Raw genomic sequence first — 18,214 nt, 5'->3', positions numbered from 1 at the left:
TACAGTAGCTAAGTAGTCTTTGGCAAGATAATTAACATCACAGATTTGTAAAATGGTTATCCAAGTGCTACCTACTACCTCTGGAGATAGGATTATATGTTGTGGGTGGGGTATTTTTTTTCCTGTAATTTTCTGAGCTTTATATCTTGTGACTGTATTATCTTTGTAGCTAGGAAGAAACACTGAACACATATATAACATTAAAAACTTCAGTAGGGTGAGGAGAGATGCATCTAACAGTCTGTTTTTTAAGGATTAAATGAAATATGTTTTTTGTGGCATTTTCAAGTTGGTTAGTTCTGTCTTAACAAGAAACAAATGTCTTTGTATCATATTTAAGCTTTAATTCTATTTTTCATAGGTACACTTCATTTTCATTTCAATTTTATTGGAAAATAAGCTAGCTCTTAAATAACTGATTTTTTGTGTGTGTGGGGGCTGGTTTTTCTTCATTGAAAAATCTGTTTGGATGGATGTAACCCCCACAAGTTCACATTTTGTACTCATTTTCTTTTTATAGCATAATACTTGATACATCCACATTTTTTTCACATTCACATTCTTTATTTTCCTTGTGGTTTAGACATTGTGGTGGGTAATAACTTTTTTTCTTTCCTTGAATGTACTCCTACAACTACTATTATTTTATTCCTGAGGGGATAAGTAATATGCTTAGAAAATAATGAGCTCCAAATTGTGGCCCTTTTGTGCTTCAGAAAATTATTTAACAAAAGGTGTTGGGGTAGAGGGCAACCCTAGGTCTGGAAGTTTGTAATAAAAGAAATAGTTTTATCAGGACATTCAAAAAGAAGGGTTAGGAGGTTTAAAAGATTTTGATTCTGAATCTGTTAGGGCAGCCGTTCTTACATAAGTGTTGTAACTACTTTGTTTCCTTATATGGGTTTTGGTTGGTTGGTTTGTTTTTATGATTATTTGGAGTACTTGTTTTTAGCCATTCTTAAATTGTCCTAGTTAAGGCTTACTGTTATATAAAATAAAAAGTAAAAGCACTACCTTAAAAAAATTAGAGATAAACTGTACCATGCTTCTTTAAAATCAAATTAAGTATTCATTGTACTATCAGAAAGATCTCCCTAATTTCTCAAAGGCAAAAATTTGTGTCTTATCCCTATACAATAAGCACATTCTTGTGTGGAGCAGTAAGGTCAATAAATATTTGTTGAATGAAATGAATCATATTGTAATATTCCTGAAAATGGAAGCCTTTATTTATGTATGACCAACTGGACTTTATAATCTTCAGAATATAAAGCTAGACATTTTTTTACCAATTTATTTACTTTTTCTCTAGACAAGTATTTTAAGAAATTAATTTTTAAGTACTTTTTTAAGCAAAGAGCTTCTTTTGTCCTCAAGTAATTAATGGAATGCTGTCTGCCAGCACTTGCAAATTATGCCTATTTTAGTCCTTAAGAGGAAATTCTACATCTAAGAGAAATAACAAGGCATAGTAGACAAAATGACTGATACGCGGCTTAAAGCCTTTGCTCTGTTCCTTAAACTCGTTAGGAAGGACTTGGAAATTTTCTTTATTGCCTTACATCATTTTTCCTAATTATAAAATCAGAAGTGGTGATGAATGAGGAAAATAATGTTATCATTTTATCAGATGATATTGTGACTCAGTAAAAATAATCACGTTACTGTAACAAAGTTACGTGGATTATTTACTACCAAGGAATTGCTTTCGTCTCTACATATAAACAGGTCCTTTTCTGAGTATACCCTTTGTGCCTTCACTAAATCACTTAATCCTCACAAAATAACTTAATTTTGTCTTTTTTAAAGTAATAATCTGAAGTAAATAAAATGTCAAAAAAATCCAGGAGCGATTTAGCATAGTTTTATTTTTAGAGCATAAAAATGGAAGCTGCCTTCACTCCATCCAGCGTCTGCCAGGCTTCCGTAGAAGCAAATGCAAATTACAAACCTTTAACTTTCCTCAGTCAAAACACAACTCTTACCTTCTGAGTTCTCTCAAGTTGACCTGCCAGACTGTGCTTCCATGTCAGGTTCTATCTTCCCCAGTTGGCATTTGTTGCATCTACATTCTTTGTACAACTGAGTGTTTAGAGGGACTCAAAACAGCCTTTGGAATTTACCTACTTCCATACAGTATAGAGACATCAGGAAGAAAGAAATGGTGGTCTTGATCTTCACCATTACCTTATAAAAAGAGTATGCAAATGTTAATTTTCCTCATTTAATCAGTCAAAATCAAGAACTAGACTTTCAACTAATTCTTAGGGTCCCAAATTCAGGGATCTTTCCATTATAAGCTACATGATGTAAATGCCCCTTCTAAGGAATTCACTTCTGTGTTTTCATTAGATGGTTTTTAGACCCTGGAGTACTTCTAGCTAAAGAAACTAATTTAGGCTGTCTAATTTATTTAATCATCACCACATGATACTGATTTAATGAGGTTTCAGTTTCATGTCAAATGATCTATTAAAAAATCGATCATATGTAGCCAGAGTATTTTTTATTTAGACTCAACTTGATCATTGCATAAGTAAACTAGAATTGAATCAGTGTCTACCATATACTCGTGTTATTCATATTTAACTGCATTAATCCATTAAATATATTTGCCAAAATGTATAATTTTTACTTTTTGTCATAGTGATCTAATTCTTTATTTGTTGTAACAGCTAAATATTATCTTCCTGGTGATCACATTGTGCAAAATGGTGAAGCACTCAAACACATTGAAACCAGATTCTAGCAGGTTGGAAAACATTAAGTAAGTATTTCGTATTTTAATTTTACTGCTTGACAAACTAAGTGAAAGGTATTCTCCACAGGGAATACATGAATACCATCTTTCACCTGTAGAAATTATTCAGAATGAAGTTTTACTGATCAAGGTTGAGTCTCACTGTTACCATGTCACAGACATTGGTCAAAAATTAGGTAATAATTTCTGTCTTGATCTAAAGCCAAGAAATTGTTTCAGTGGCTTTGTGGAAATTCCATATCACTGTAGCAATTTCATTTGAATTTAAAATGCAATTCAAAATGATGTTCCTGTTTGCATGACTGATATGATTATATTGTTTGTTTTGTTAAATGACTTTTTGATTTATTAAGGATTCTGAGCAGTTTCTACTTCTAATCTTGTTTTCCTAAGAGAATTTACTCCATTACTATTGTTAACTTGGAGATTGTCTGTTGTTTTCATGATAATTAAATAAATGTTTACTTTATTTCAATGTTGAAAAAAACTGCAATATCCTATCAATGGAAAAATGTTATCTAATTAACAAAAAATTGATAGCTGTTGATTCATTAAGTCATCTTATAAAAGCATTTTCAGAGTAATTTTTAAAAATATGAGTTAATTTAAAATTTGAGGAGGTATTGTTCAAGTTGGTTATAATGGGATGTGGAAAATATTTTTAATGTTAAAAATGGCAGATCTATAGTAAGGGTAATTTTTTTTTAATTAGATAAAGTTTTAGATAGGTTAGTGCCAGCTTCATTGCATGTTGCATGGTAAGAGAGAGAGCTAATCTTTAGCATCTCTCTCTTTTCTTCCTTTTCCTCTTTCTGTCTTCTCATCTACACCAGTAATTACCGTGTTTGTGATGGCTACTATAATACGGACTTACCTGGGTAAGGTAGAACCCTACATTAACAAATTTATGGCATGATTTATATTTTTTACAAATCTGTCAATATCATGAATTGCCCTTAATTTTTATAATTATTTTGGAATATCTTATTTGCTAGAATATTTTAAACTATAATATGCCTTTATTTTTTAATTGTTTGCCTCTGCATTTTGACTTTCTTAATTTTGACTAATTTTATAAAATATATAAATGCTTTCTTATTACTTCCTATTTTAATTCTGTCTAATAATTTTGTTTCTCTTTTCTGCTTATAATGCTTTCTAGCTATGAAGATAATAAGCCATTTATCAAGTAAGATCATTAGTTAGACATGGAATGCACTGACTTTAAATCCTTTCATTCCGTCCTATTTTCTACAGTTCCTTTCTCCTTAAGCTATTCATGATGAAATCTCTCCCAAATTATTTTATTTTGAAGTTGTTCTCATGTTTTTGTCTCATTTCAGCTAGGCTTCTTCATGCTTCAGTTATAAAACCTTAGGTTCACCTAAGATTAGTTTCTTAGAATCTGAGGTTTAGGTGTTAAGTGATTATCTGCCATTTAACCTTTCTGTATGTGTCACATTATTCAGTGTCTTGAGTGCACCACAGGAATAAAAGTATAGGAGTAAACTAATTAAGGACTCCTTAATTTCTTTTACCAAAATGCACATAAAAGACAATAAAGTCACGGGGGATGTTTTACACCTTGTATTTTAATATAGTTTTCATGCCTTGTTTATTCTGAGTAAGAAAAGGTCATACCTGCTGTTGCTGTTTTCACTGGAGACTGCAGTACTAAATGCTATTGTTCTTTCTTTAATCAATGAAAGGTTAAAGCCAAAATGCTGTTGAATTTGAATGTGAACATAAAGTCAACTGCTACTACTGATATGTTAATATTTAAGTGTGATATGTGTTGTTCTCTCATTGAACCTGTTAATGAAATTCACTTTATTTTTTCAGGTCTTGGGTACTTGGCGCTTTCGCTCTTCTGTGTCTTCTTGGCCTAACCTGGTCATTTGGGTTGCTTTTTATTAATGACGAGACTATTGTGATGGCTTATCTCTTCACCATCTTTAATGCTTTCCAGGGAGTGTTCATTTTCATCTTTCACTGTGCTCTCCAAAAGAAAGTAAGTGAAAACACTTAGAGGCTCTGCTTAACTTGTTCTTTGATTTGAAAATAATATATATAATAGGGAAGATTTTAAGTTACACCTGGAATATTATTAATAGCATTATATTTTAATCATAAATTAATTGTAATGAAAGTCAGGAAGCTCAGGCTTCACATGTAAAATGTGTCAATACCAATCATCTCTTGAATGTCAGTTTGGGAATATTATAAACTAGATACTTATGTTAAGATTTCTTCTTTGGAGTCTACAAAAATGCTTTGTGCAAAGGGTATACAAGAAAAATAAAAAGTTAAATAATCTTGTTCTTTGCTCAATAAAAGGAATGCAGTGGTTCAAAACAAAATTGAGTATAAGGATAAATGGTCTAAATTTTAAAAGCACAAGATATACAGAAAAATGAATATCAGTGTTGTCTTCTGAGTAATTTTGAAAGATCTTAAAACCCAGCAATTTCATATCTCACATCTTATTATTTTGTCCTGATTTAATGTTAAGTGGAGTCAGCAAAACTGACTCAAAAATTAAAGTTGAATGTGAAAAACTTTAATCTATTACAAGAAGATGTTAAACCTATGAGAATAGCTTAGCTACCATTTAAGTTTGAAATGTCTATGCCTATCACCAGGTGTCATCCTTTCCCTGTCTGCATATCTAATGTAGTCTTTTTATTCTGTTATTACTAGTTGGTCACTAAACTGAACAGAGAAATAGAGGTGTGAAAGTGAAAACTATTATGTTTTCAGTCCTGACAAGATGATAGTGTTGTTACTTCCATCAGTTCTGATAAGCTATAATTGTGAGATAATGACAGTGGAATGTGCAATGCTGACATAATAATGTACATTCACAGCAATAGGCATTAGGCAAAACCAACACCGGAGGGTATTATTTGGATAAAATACCATTTTGATTGCCATTGTCTTGGTTATATAGGATTTCAGAGCAGTTAATAGCCATTAAGTGTACAGAAATTTTTGTGAGGTATCATATATTATTTAATAACACTGAACCTTAACTTTCTAAACATTATACAGGTATAACCTTGTAATTACTTTGGTTTTTAAATATTTTCTGCATAGATGAGCATTTTATATACATGCAGATAATCACATATTCATACCTTCTGTCAAATGTTTTTGACAAAGCATAAACTTAGCAGAAAAAATATGAGGTCATCATTATTTCCTCATAGAGTTTGTATATTAATTTTACAGAGATTTTGCTATGCTTTTTAATTAGCAATTACATTTTAAAGTCATTGTGTTACATTTCTTTTGAACAAGTTCTACTTAGTCTTGAATATGTCCTATTGGGTGCTGTCAGGATGAATTGTTAAGAATATAAGATGATTTAGTTAAAATCATGGTTCTAACTGCTTGAGTGAGCATATTTAGGCAGAGAAAATGCTTTGAAAATTCACCCCCATTGTTATTTGTTCTAATAGATATAATTAAATAAAGCTAAGAGGATGAAAATTCAAGTGCACTTAGATTTAAAAGGTCATTAGTGACTTTAATTCTCTAATTTCCCAAGGAATAAGTGTCAAAGTTTTGACCTTTGCAGGCAGATACTGAGCATAGAAATGGTGGGGGGGGAGCAGGGAGGGGGAAGCCTTTGAGTGTTTTTTGTAACCTACTAGAAAAAATAATTTCTTATGCAGCCTCTCCTTCTTCTGTCTTGAAATTTCAAAGTCTGGCTCTTAGCCTCAATGAAACCTGTTTATATGCCAGCAAAGCTGCACAGAATCCAGAACTCGCCCCCGTCCTCCCAATTCTTGACCACCTAAGTGGGGCACTATTATTTAGCAGTTGTTTGGACCTCACTTTTTAACGTTTCAACTTTCTTTTAGGCCTGACAACTTTTCTATCTATTCATATGTCCAAACTTCAGGGGAAAAGGGAAATTACCTGGGTAACTCATTAATGTGAATGGAAATTGCTTAAATAGTTCCCTTGTGTGCTAATGAAGTGAAAAGGCATCTTAGACTCTCTACACTAAATGTTAGAGCTAGACACATCAGAAAATGAAGAAAACATTCCATCCTAATTAATGACATATGTATCAAAGGACTTTTTTTCCTTTATTCTTGTGCCAAAGTAGTCTTTCATTATAAAGAGGTCACCTGCAACACCATGCAATCTAGTAAAATAAGTTTATGTGCTGACCTACCTAAGAGGACACGAAGCATATAAAACTTAAATGACTGAATTACAAGTGGTTAAATGTAATTAAGCAAGGAAAATACTAAATTTTTTTATCTTATTTTCTTAGCATGAAATAGAAAATTGGGTTTACTGAGGCTATAGCTAGAATAAGGCTTTTAAGATATTACCATTGTATTAATAAATAACATTTGCGTAATGAAAACAGGGTATATAAAGCATTTCTACATACGATATCACCCTTTAAAGATCCTACTAGCCAGTGTAGTGGACAGAGGTGTTTTTCTGATTACCGTTTCACCAGTTTCAATTGAACTTGACTTTGTAATCTCCACGGAAAAGTGTTAGTGGGACTTCTTGTCTCGTCGGCTCATTTAATTAGAGAGAGAGGAGCAAGTATGTTTATATTAATCCCTTGGTCTTGTGGTTATTCAATGCAGGTACGAAAAGAATATAGCAAGTGCTTCAGACACTCATATTGCTGCGGCAGCCTCCCAACTGAGAGCCCTCACAGCTCAGTGAAGGCGTCCGCCACCAGAACCAGTGCTCGGTATTCCTCTGGCACACAGGTAACAAAGAGTTTGACAGCATCTTTAATTAACCTTCTTTATGGAAAGCCTTCTGAGACATGTTCTGTTCAGATGTACTAATTGTCTCCTCATTATAATGGTCTAGGTAGCAAATACTTGCCTTCTTAGTATTTTGGTTTTAATTTCTTCCTAAGTATTTCTTCAAGGTGTTTCTTTAGGTGTAAACATCCTTTTTTGAGAGGTATACTTTTTTAAGAAGTATGTCATAATCATTAGATATCCTAAGCTCACATAGCACAGGACTCAGTAGGCATTCAGTAAACATTTGTTGACTAACTAGCCATCTCCACTTTAAAAAAAGACAATAAGTGAACACTCTTTTTAAGATTGGAAAATTAAATACTCCTTAGTAGAGAAGCAACAGAGTATAGACTTCCTTCGTTCTAGAACAGAATCAACGCACATTTTTTTTAAAAAAGGTCAAAAGATAATTCTGCACAGATTGTTCAGGGTACATCTTTGTGTGTCTAATGTAAGGTAAACTTGGGAAAACTAACATAACATATGTCTTGCTATTTTATGTTAATAGAGTCGTATAAGAAGGATGTGGAATGACACTGTGAGAAAACAATCTGAATCATCTTTTATCTCAGGTGACATCAATAGCACTTCAACACTTAATCAAGGTCAGTTACTAGGAAAATTTGAGTTTACAATTTAAATTTTGTGCCTTTTGCCAATTTGCAATAATTCTAGAGAAAATGCTGAATTTTCCTCTCAAATGGGTTTATATCACAAGCTCTTAAACCTGTTGAGTCATCTTTTATCTTTTATTAAAGTACATATAAATTCTTTTTATTCAATAATGTAATGCAAAAAGTATGATTTCAAATACCACGTTAACAGACTGAGGCTGGAAAAAGTAATTTCTGAGAACGTGCTTTGCCACAGATTAAAATGGTTTCCTAGTGAATACAGATTTATTCTTTCTAAACGTACATTTATGAAAGTTTTCTTCTTAAAACATTAATATAATTAGAATAACTACTCTTCACATTAAACAGTACCAGTTTTGCAGTGAAAATTCTTACTTGTAAAATTCTCCTGTTTTTACGTTTCTTTCAAAAAGTAAAAAGTAAATGTCAAAACATTTAAACTAACTCTTCATAAACACATAATTAAACTACATGATAATTTACAAAGTAATTTTTATATTTGAATTATTATTTAATTAAATAATATTTAATTATTTAATCATAGCCTTAAACTTATCACATAATCAATATAATTCCAACTTAAAATAATATGGCAAATAAAATAATTTAGCCAGATAAGGGCACAAGTACATGTACAGACACATATTCCTGAGTACAAGTTTAGTAAATTTCAATTTATTTTGAAAAAAATCATATATTATTGTATATATTCTTGGAAAGGTAATTTATCCAGGTAATTTCAGTTTTGATGTACTGATTTGTAATATAATATGTTATATTTTATCACAATGTAGTATGAAAGACATTCTTCATTGTTGACATTGTTCTGATGAGATTCTGGTTTAAAATGAAGAAAAGCACATGTATGGCATCAAAACCAACTTGAATTTTAAAATATTTTTAGCCAAATTACATTAGTTATGCAAAACGCATGTTTGATAAGTATTGAAAGGTTTGTAATTTGTCAGTTAGAATGAGTGAAATGTGTGTTTATTCCATTGCTCTGATGTTTTACCTAATTCTGTTAAGATGACTATCAAAAAGGAAATGAATTATTCAATGATTCATTTTTGAAACCTGGCAAATAAGATTACAGAAGGAGAATTCTTGTTGGATAGAATTTGTGAATGGTCTAATAATTCATTATACACAGTCTCTTTTTCCCCTCAGCATGTGTGCTCTTGCATTTACTAAGAGAAGCTTGGTGCAGTGTGTCATACTTTTTACCTGTTTGTGAAAGTTGTTTTTCCTCCTGCTTGTATCAGAGTTGGTATTAACACCGATGTTTTCATGAGGGATAATCCCACACCTGTAAATTCTGAAAGTTTGAGATTCCCTCTTTTGGGCCTCAGTGGTTAGGTTTTTAATATTAAGCAGTAACATCTTGAAACATAATGTTGATCTCTGTGCATTTAATTGCCATTTTTGTTTAACAGTGATTTTGTATAAATTAGTAAATGTCATCCTCAGCAGGTGTTTACTTGGGGGACTTAGAAAGCACCTGTGAATTGCTGAAATTTAACTTCCCTCTTCCCTTTCTCCTTCAAATTAGTAGTTCAAATACAGTCAGATAATTTCAGCAGATTTTCCATTGCCAACTTATCCACTACCCTTGATGAATACGAAAAGTACTTTACTGCAACTGCAACACTAAAATAAGAGAACTGATGTATTTTTTTCTGTTTCTTTGCTTTAGGAATGACTGGCAATTACCTACTAACAAACCCTCTTCTTCGACCCCACGGCACTAACAACCCCTATAACACATTGCTCGCTGAAACAGTTGTATGTAATGCCCCTTCAGCTCCTGTGTTTAACTCACCAGGTGTGCTTATACTTACGAATACAACCTCCTTTCTTTGCTGCTAAACAGAACTCTGATCTTTGCCCTCTTTCTAGAACACTCAAGTTGCCATATACTTACTATTACATCCTTAATTTCTCAGTTAAAAAGCATTATGGTATTGCCCATGCCAGGCTTCTAAAACTGCACTATATTATAGTAAAAATTCAGTCATGATAGTATTTACCAATAATTATCCATGTTTTTGACACAGGTGGCATAAATCTTAATATATTATTACAGGACTGACATCACATGGTCTGAGAGCCCATCTTCAAGATTTATATCATTTAGAGGTATCCTATCTACGTAATATACTATTCAGTTGACTCTAAAGCTTGCTGACGGAGTTTGCTTCTGGCATGACTTAGCTAATAATTTGGATGCCTAGGTATAGAAAACTACATCCAGCATTATCAATGTAACCAAACTATAGTATAGTGCAGCTTTATGGTAGTTTTTCTTTCTTCTTAAAAAACTAAGAATAAAGTTAATATTAGTCAGTTTATACCTATAGTTTTTTATTGGGGGAGGGGGAGAGATTGTCACTAACTCATCCTGTATTTTACTGTATTTTCTAATAGCTTATTTATTTAAAAAAATATATATATATATTTAATATTAACAGAATTTTCAAGAGTTTGGTGAAAGTTATTGCATAATTACAGTTAGCATATAATCTTTATTTGTGATTGATATTTGCCACTAAATTAAACACAGAACTTCGTTTCCGTTTTTTTTTTTTCTTGACATTCTTTTTTAACGTAACTGCAGCTTCTCTTTTCATTCTCTTGTTTTTCTTACTTTCCTTATGCTTTCCTCTAGCAACCTACAGAGAGACAAGTATGGGAGTAAAACTTAACTTTGCCTATCAAATGTAAATTTTTTCAGCATGATTTTTAACCGGCACAATTAAAACATAACTAGCAGTCATGAAGTAGACTCAGCGGGCAAGTGGTTCACAATTTGCAACTCAAATGTTCCCAAATTCAAACAGTACATCTATATGTACTGCCTTTTGTCAGTAATAGAGGTCTGTAGCAAATGCTGTCCATACTTAAGTACATGCAATGCTGAAATAATTTGCTCTTCAAAGCCTGAGGTACTGTCAACCAGAATGCTTAATAATTGACTTATCATTTCTGCATTCCCACAGTAATCTTGCTACAGGCTGTGGAAAGTCTTCCAGTGAATTACCTGAACTTGGGCAGAAAAAGTTGCCTCTTCAAAACCAGCCAAAGATGTGCTTAAATCTGCAGTATATCATAGAAAACACCTTTTGGATTACCCAGTATATATTTTTATATTTATTAAACAACAATAAAAAGAAAAGTGACAAGATCAAACCTCGACAGAGGAAACAAATGCTAGCAACTGATCCTCATGTCACTTATAATTTAAAACAGCAAATGTTTCCTAGTAGTAGATCTTCTAAAGTTTGTGACACATATATAAATTTATAAAGCTGGAGATTTGTGTCAATGAGGCTAAAGGAAGCCATGCAAAGAACTATCATAACTTCATTTTGTCAGACATGCCTTGGAACATGATACAAATCGAATTGTCACCTTTTCAAATGTAGAAGTTGGATCAGAATTTTCTAAATAACATGAGTCAATAATAAATATGACCCACCTATTTTCTCATTTTCTGCTAATGATAATTAATTGAGCATTTATTAGGTATTTTTTGGTCATGAAATTGAGTTTTCTAGGATAATCTGCAGCTTTAAGAGTGGAGTGAGCACTAAAAAGGGAAATTTCCTATTTTTTCGAAGAATTAATTTTTTTCCTAAACTCCTCCAAGCCTTGCATACAATGCAGCAGCCTCACAGTGGTCAGTTTCATTTCAATAACATCATTTCATTCTTTTTTTTTCCAGACCTATCTGTAGACAAGTGATTTTTTTCTCTAGGATTTTGAGAATGAATAACCTAACTTTCCATGGTACAGATCATTTAATTTTCTCTAAAACCTTTTTTTTTTCATCTGCCTGAGAAGCACTGTGATGTCTTAGTTTACATGTTTATGTGTCTGTAGAAAAATACAACTCTGATTCAAAGAGAGCATGTTACCATATTTTTTTTCCTCCTGAACCTCTTTTCATATCTTCAGCAGACGTATCCAACCTTTCATTCCTTTAGAAATAAAAATATATTAGCCAAGGCTGACACCCTTTTCCCATTCCACAGTTGATATTTATTCTTGGTTTAATTTCTGTGACCCATACTTAAGAAATCTCCTAACATTTCTGCGTTTAACCTCCATGCCCATGGTGTCTGTGGGCCAGTCTCGTACAGTAGTAGACTCTGCTGGTTCATTCGGTGCTGTCACTGTGACTGATGCAGACTGCAGGGCTGCAGGCAAACTTTGACTGATAGGAGCCTGGGGCCATTGCTATTAGAGAGAGTATTAGTACCAAATAAAAATTCAAAATAATAAGAAATATTCAATGAAAAAGTAAAAGGCTGCTATTGCTGGTAATCTAATTTGTTGAACCCTTGCTCTAAGTTGCTGAGAAGCTTAGAAATTCTTCATCATGTTACAATAAATCATTTTACTTTCTTTTATATATCAGCTACTCTTAGGCCAGATAGCCTGAGCAGACAGACATGATGTGAGTTGTCCAAAGTGAGTCATTCCACCTGCTGTCTGTCGTGTTGTTGGATGGTGCTTGTGGGCCCCTGGTCCAGTCAGTATGAGAGGCGGCTGTCTTTGTTTAACATGAATTCTTTGTGTCTGTCCATTTTTTCATTCTTTTTTTCACTTCATCTCCAGAAAAAGGAAATGTTAGAATGTTGTTTAAAGAGTTGCTTGCCAGTTACGTGGGTTTATGTTGTACATTTGCCTTCAGTTTTTGTATGTGACTTATTCCTTTTTAATTTAGTGTTGTTTAGGACAAATTCTGTTAATTTTATTTTTATAAACCATAGTCTCGTACTTTAAAACGTAAATGTCACTAATGAATTGCTTTGCATTAACTATGCAAGGGCATGGAGTGAAGTCTTTATAAGAGTGTCAGAGATTTGACCAAAAATCAATTCATAACTACTGTCTCCCCGAAATTGATAAAGCAACATTCTGTATACCATCTTCCCTCCCTGGAAAACAGTATTATTCTTTCACACTTGTTCCTGTTATCTAAGGGGTTGCAACTGTTTGCAGTTGGGAATGCAGGAAAGCCTGGCACTTTCCAAGTGTTAGCTTTCAAATACAACTTTGTCCTGAACGACATTAAAAAGTTTTGTACAAAAGAAGTAAAGATTCTTGAGGAAGGAACAGAGGCAGTAACCGAACCCCTCCCTTTTCTGTTTCAGGACATTCACTGAACAATGCCAGGGATACAAGTGCCATGGATACTCTACCGCTAAATGGTAACTTTAACAACAGCTACTCACTACGCAAGGGGGACTATAATGACAGCGTGCAAGTCGTGGACTGTGGACTAAGTCTGAATGATTCCGCTTTTGAGAAGATGATCATTTCAGAATTAGTGCACAACAACCTGCGGGGCAGCAGCAAGGCTCACAACCTCGAGCTCACACTACCAGTCAAACCTGTGATTGGAGGGGGCAGCAGCGAAGATGACGCTATCGTGGCAGATGCTTCGTCTTTAATGCACAGTGACAACCCAGGGCTGGAGCTCCATCACAAAGAACTCGAGGCACCACTCATTCCTCAGCGGACTCACTCCCTTCTGTACCAACCCCAGAAGAAAGCGAAGCCCGAGGGGACTGACAGCTACGTCTCCCAGCTGACAGCTGAGGCCGAGGACCACCTACAGTCCCCCAACAGAGACTCTCTTTACACAAGCATGCCCGACCTTAGAGACTCTCCATATCAGGAGAGCAGCCCCGACATGGAAGAAGACCTGTCTCCATCCAGGAGGAGTGAGAACGAGGACATTTACTATAAGAGCATGCCAAACCTTGGAGCTGGCCATCAGCTTCAGATGTGCTACCAGATCAGCAGGGGCAATAGTGATGGTTACATAATCCCCATTAACAAAGAAGGGTGTATTCCAGAAGGAGATGTCAGAGAAGGACAAATGCAGCTGGTGACAAGTCTTTAATAGTGCAGCTAAGGAATTCCAGCGGCCCCATGCAAGTGTTAGTAAATAAAGACAGGCTCCATGGCCTGATACAGCTCCCTCAAACTCTGCTTGAAGAGATGGCTCTGTTGACCTGTGGTTCTCCAGTGTAAAAAAGATGACTGAACCTTGCAGTTCTGTGAATTTTTATATAACATACAAAAACTTTGTATATACACAGAGTATACTAAAATGAATTATTTGTTACAAAGAAAAGAGATGCCAACCAGGTATTTTAAGATTCTGCTGCTGTTTAGAGAAATTGTGAGACAAGCGAAACAAAACTTTCCAGCCATTTTACTGCAGCAGTTTGTGAACTAAATTTGTAAATATGGCTGCACCATTTTTGTAGGCCTGCATTGTATTATATACAAGACGTAGGCTTTAAAATCCTGTGGGACAAATTTACTGTACCTTACTGTTCCTGACAAGACTTGGAAAAGCAGGAGAGATATTCTGCATCAGTTTGCAGTTAACTGCAAACCTTTTACATTAAGGCAAAGATTGAAAACATGTTTAACCACTAGCAATCAAGCCACAGGCCTTATTTCATATGTTTCCTCAACTGTACAATGACCTATTCAAAAATGGCTAAAGAAATTATATTTTGTTCTATTGCTAGGGTAAAATAAATACATTTGTGTCCAACTGATATATAATTGTCATTAAAATAATTTTAGAGTTTGGAGAAAATATTGTGTGAAGCTCTTGGTTGCACATATGTTATCAAATGTTTTTTCTTACACTTTGTCATTGTAAGTTCTACCCATTTTCACTTATTTTCCACTGTATACAGTGTTCTGCTTTGACAAGTTAGTCCTTATTCTTACATTTTAATTTCTTATGGCCAAAAGAACGTGTTTTATGGGGAAAAAAAACTCTTTGAAGCCAGTTATGCCATGCCTTGCACAAATGTGGTGAAATCTAGAAAAGATTGTTTGTCACCCCTCTGTTTGTTCTTGAACAGGGGCCAAAGAGGGCACTGGGCACTTCTCACAAACTTTCTAGTGAACAAAAGGTGCCTATTCTTTTTTAAAAAGTAAAATTAAACATAAATATTACTCTTCCATATTCCTTCTGCCTATATTTAGTAATTAATTTATTTTATGATAAAGTTCTAGTGAAATGTAAATTGTTTCAGCAAAATTCTGCTTTTCTTTTCATCCCTTTGTGTAAACCTGTTAATAATGAACCCATCACTAATATCCAGTGTAAAGTTTAACACGGTTTGACAGTAAATAAATGTGAACTTTTTCAAGTAGCTAATGTGCACTTTTATGTACGATACATAATTGGCTTTAACACACCGGTCCTTTGCCACCCCGCTCCCCTTGGGTATACTAGGTTCCTTCACAATATAACCCACGGGTATGCAAAAGAATACAGTTCAGCTGCCTGATGGTTCTATATCCTGAAAAGAATATATTTGTATTCTAATTACCATTACCTATGCACAAAATCTGGCAGATAGGTTTCATTAGGGAAATATACTGAAAGTATTTGTGTCTGTTGCATTGCAACAGAGCCAAAAAACAAATATAAATGAAAAAAAGAAGACGTGTTGGAAATCTCAAGTCAAATTTGGGCATTGTTAAAAAAAACTGACTTTTCAGCAGTATTGAGAAGCAAATCCTAAAACATACTTTTACACTTTGAGGATTATAAGTAGCCCTATAGGCAGCTGCAAATGACAATGTTTGTTATCATGGAAAGGTTCAAAAATCATATAATTGAATCTCAACATGCAGATTTTCTCCTGTCTACATCATCAGCATTTATACCAAATTCTTCTAAAGTTTACTGGTTCTCTCAAGGGCTTCCACCACATTAGAAATCACTTTATTTCATGAGGACACAGCCTATTTAAAAAGAGTAATAAGAGGGCTTCCCTGGTGGCACAGTGGTTGAGAGGTCTGCCTGCCGATGCAGGAGACACGGGTTCGTGCCCCGGTCTGGGAAGATCCCACATGCCGTGGGGCGGCTGGGCCCATGAGCCATGGCCACTGAGCCTGCGCGTACGGAGCCTGTGCTCCACAATGGGAGAAGCCACAACAGTGAGAGGTCCGCGTACCACAAAAAAAATTAATAGTAGGGTGACAATGGAGGAGTGTAATCACATATAGTTAATACCTAACAAGTTGGAAATTGACTATAAGAAATTATTAATATTCAAACAGATTTAACAATCGTCTGAGAAGTGTATTCATCCTTGGGTAAAATTCTGCAGGAATTTACAAAACTTTATTTACTAGAAGGGGGCATTATATAATCGAGCATTTTCATTTTCTATTATGTTATATTTCTTGCTGTCCAAGCCTAAAACTCTACAATGTTATGTGATCTGTACTTCCTAGTATACAGGCTAACTAGGGTTAGGCTGGATCAGTGATGAATTGCCAAAAAAAAAAAAAAAAAAGGCAACATTGATTGTTTAATTTGTGGCATCTCTTTCTCTTGAGGCTGTTCTTAAAACTGGTATGATGTGAACAAGTGCAGAAGTACCTAGTACCTAAATAGTTAATGTTCTCTTCAGAATAGGTAATTTACAAGTCTTCACATTAGAGAATACAATTTGGAAGCTATGGTTCATCTTTGCCACCGAAAGAATTGCTTTTAAAATGGATTTCTTTTTAAAAATATATAAATGTTGCCTTAAATTCTATCCAGCATTCCCCCTAGTACAGATAATTTCTTAGGTTTAAAATTATTAATCTATTGACTAGTGCATTATTTATTAACCCAGTATTTTCTTTGAGTCTGTCCAGACTTCACTTGTATATGCAATTTCCACCTTCTTAATTGTTTCTCTTTGTAATAATCACAACCGTGACTTTTTATAAAGTCACATTATTATACCTTATCTCAGGGACAGTTAGTCAACAGGTCTATTAATAATAAGGAGTGGTTGTTTCCATTTATTTTAGATGCAGCTTGATAAATGTTAGTCCAGATTGATCTCTTTTATTTTAAAATATAGGCTTGTGTTTGTTCTATTCACCAACAGAAAAAATTATAGCTTATACATCGTATATATTCATCTTATAGGCTTTTAAAATCATTTATGTGGAAGAGAATCCATTAAAATCCATAAATTGCTTAAATATGTCATCAGCTCAACTCATCCACGTTCATTTGAGGGTAGTTTATATTAATATTTTAACCAGAAAAACAACAGCAACAATTACTTGACAGAAAATCACTGTCACTATCCTTTCCCCCAAAAGAAGTATTATGCACAAATTCACTGCCCAATATCAAAAGAAGAATTCATGTGTACTTGTTACAGGGGGTATTCAGGATGCTTGCTTTATGTATTTATTTAAATGAGAAAAGAGAATATGTAATTTTCCATCAATTCAACTTTGAACCTTCTTAAAACTGACCTTTAAGATGTTCTCGTGGGATAGAGTGTTTTGTAAAAAACTTCAACTCAGTAAAATTTTTATTGTGGTTATACCTTTCTAAGTAGAAAAACTTGAAAGAATGCATACAAGTTGAATTTCTGAAATGAAAGCAGCTCTTCATATTTTATTGATGCTGAATTTTTTTTAAAAGACAGTAATCCCTGAGTGTTTTACAAATAAAACTTAGTACCAAGAGTTCACATGATCCTATGTTCCACATATTTTTCTTTCCATGAAATTGTTGCATTAAATCTCAAATGTCAGTATGAAAAGTTACTGACGTGTTGAATATAGATGAGGATTGCTTCACTGGGTAATAAAATTAGTATGCTTCTGGGTGAAAATGCCATATCACATGCTTCCTGCTAGTTAACATCAAGTTCATTGTGAGTAGCCCTTAAATAGCATGTATTGGCAGACTGGAAGCATTAGTGCTAAAGGATGAGTGAATAGTAGTGGGTTTGGAGATTAATTTATGACGGTCTTATCATTTGAATGGTATAACATGCGAATTTTCTGTTATGTCACTTTGAGTCTTTCTCCCAACAATCATAGAGACACATTATGTTAGCTAAATGCACCAAGCAGAAAAACTTGAATGTTACCACGTTTTTAACCAACATGTACTTTGTGCACTTTATTAGTGCTTTGTTCCAAAATGTATGGGACTGATGGAAATTCCTGGACATTAT

At 33.8% G+C, this 18,214-nt stretch overlaps 1 protein-coding gene across 20 annotated transcripts in view; it reads left to right on the top strand.

The window, feature by feature from the left end:
* ADGRL2 (adhesion G protein-coupled receptor L2) overlaps window positions 1-17,727 on the top strand; it is a 147,661-nt gene extending 129,934 nt beyond the window's left edge. For 7 of the 20 annotated variants that reach the window (XM_089920542.1, XM_089920484.1, XM_089920435.1 and 4 more), the window contains 7 exons: window positions 2,676-2,767; window positions 3,595-3,639; window positions 4,604-4,772; window positions 7,381-7,509; window positions 8,060-8,156; window positions 9,883-10,011; window positions 13,346-17,727. In XM_089920542.1, the coding sequence (XP_089776668.1) occupies window positions 2,676-2,767; window positions 3,595-3,639; window positions 4,604-4,772; window positions 7,381-7,509; window positions 8,060-8,156; window positions 9,883-10,011; window positions 13,346-14,100 (1,416 nt within the window). In that variant the 3' untranslated portion in view covers window positions 14,101-17,727. Of the gene's footprint in view, window positions 1-2,675; window positions 2,768-3,594; window positions 3,640-4,603; window positions 4,773-7,380; window positions 7,510-8,059; window positions 8,157-9,882; window positions 10,012-10,243; window positions 10,326-12,606; window positions 12,660-13,345 lie in introns of those variants that run through there. The other 13 variants (XM_089920528.1, XM_089920517.1, XM_022580994.3 and 10 more) reach the window with 9 other exon arrangements.
* The last annotated feature ends 487 nt before the right edge of the window (window positions 17,728-18,214 follow it).

The sequence above is a fragment of the Delphinapterus leucas genome, chromosome 1, assembly GCF_059928025.1.
Source record: "Delphinapterus leucas isolate spDelLeu-1000000601 "Yukka" chromosome 1, BTC_Dleu_Yukka2, whole genome shotgun sequence".
Classification (NCBI taxonomy): Eukaryota; Metazoa; Chordata; class Mammalia; order Artiodactyla; family Monodontidae; genus Delphinapterus; species Delphinapterus leucas.
Note: the sequence above shows the minus strand (reverse complement) of the source record. Positions and strands in the feature narration are given on the sequence as shown.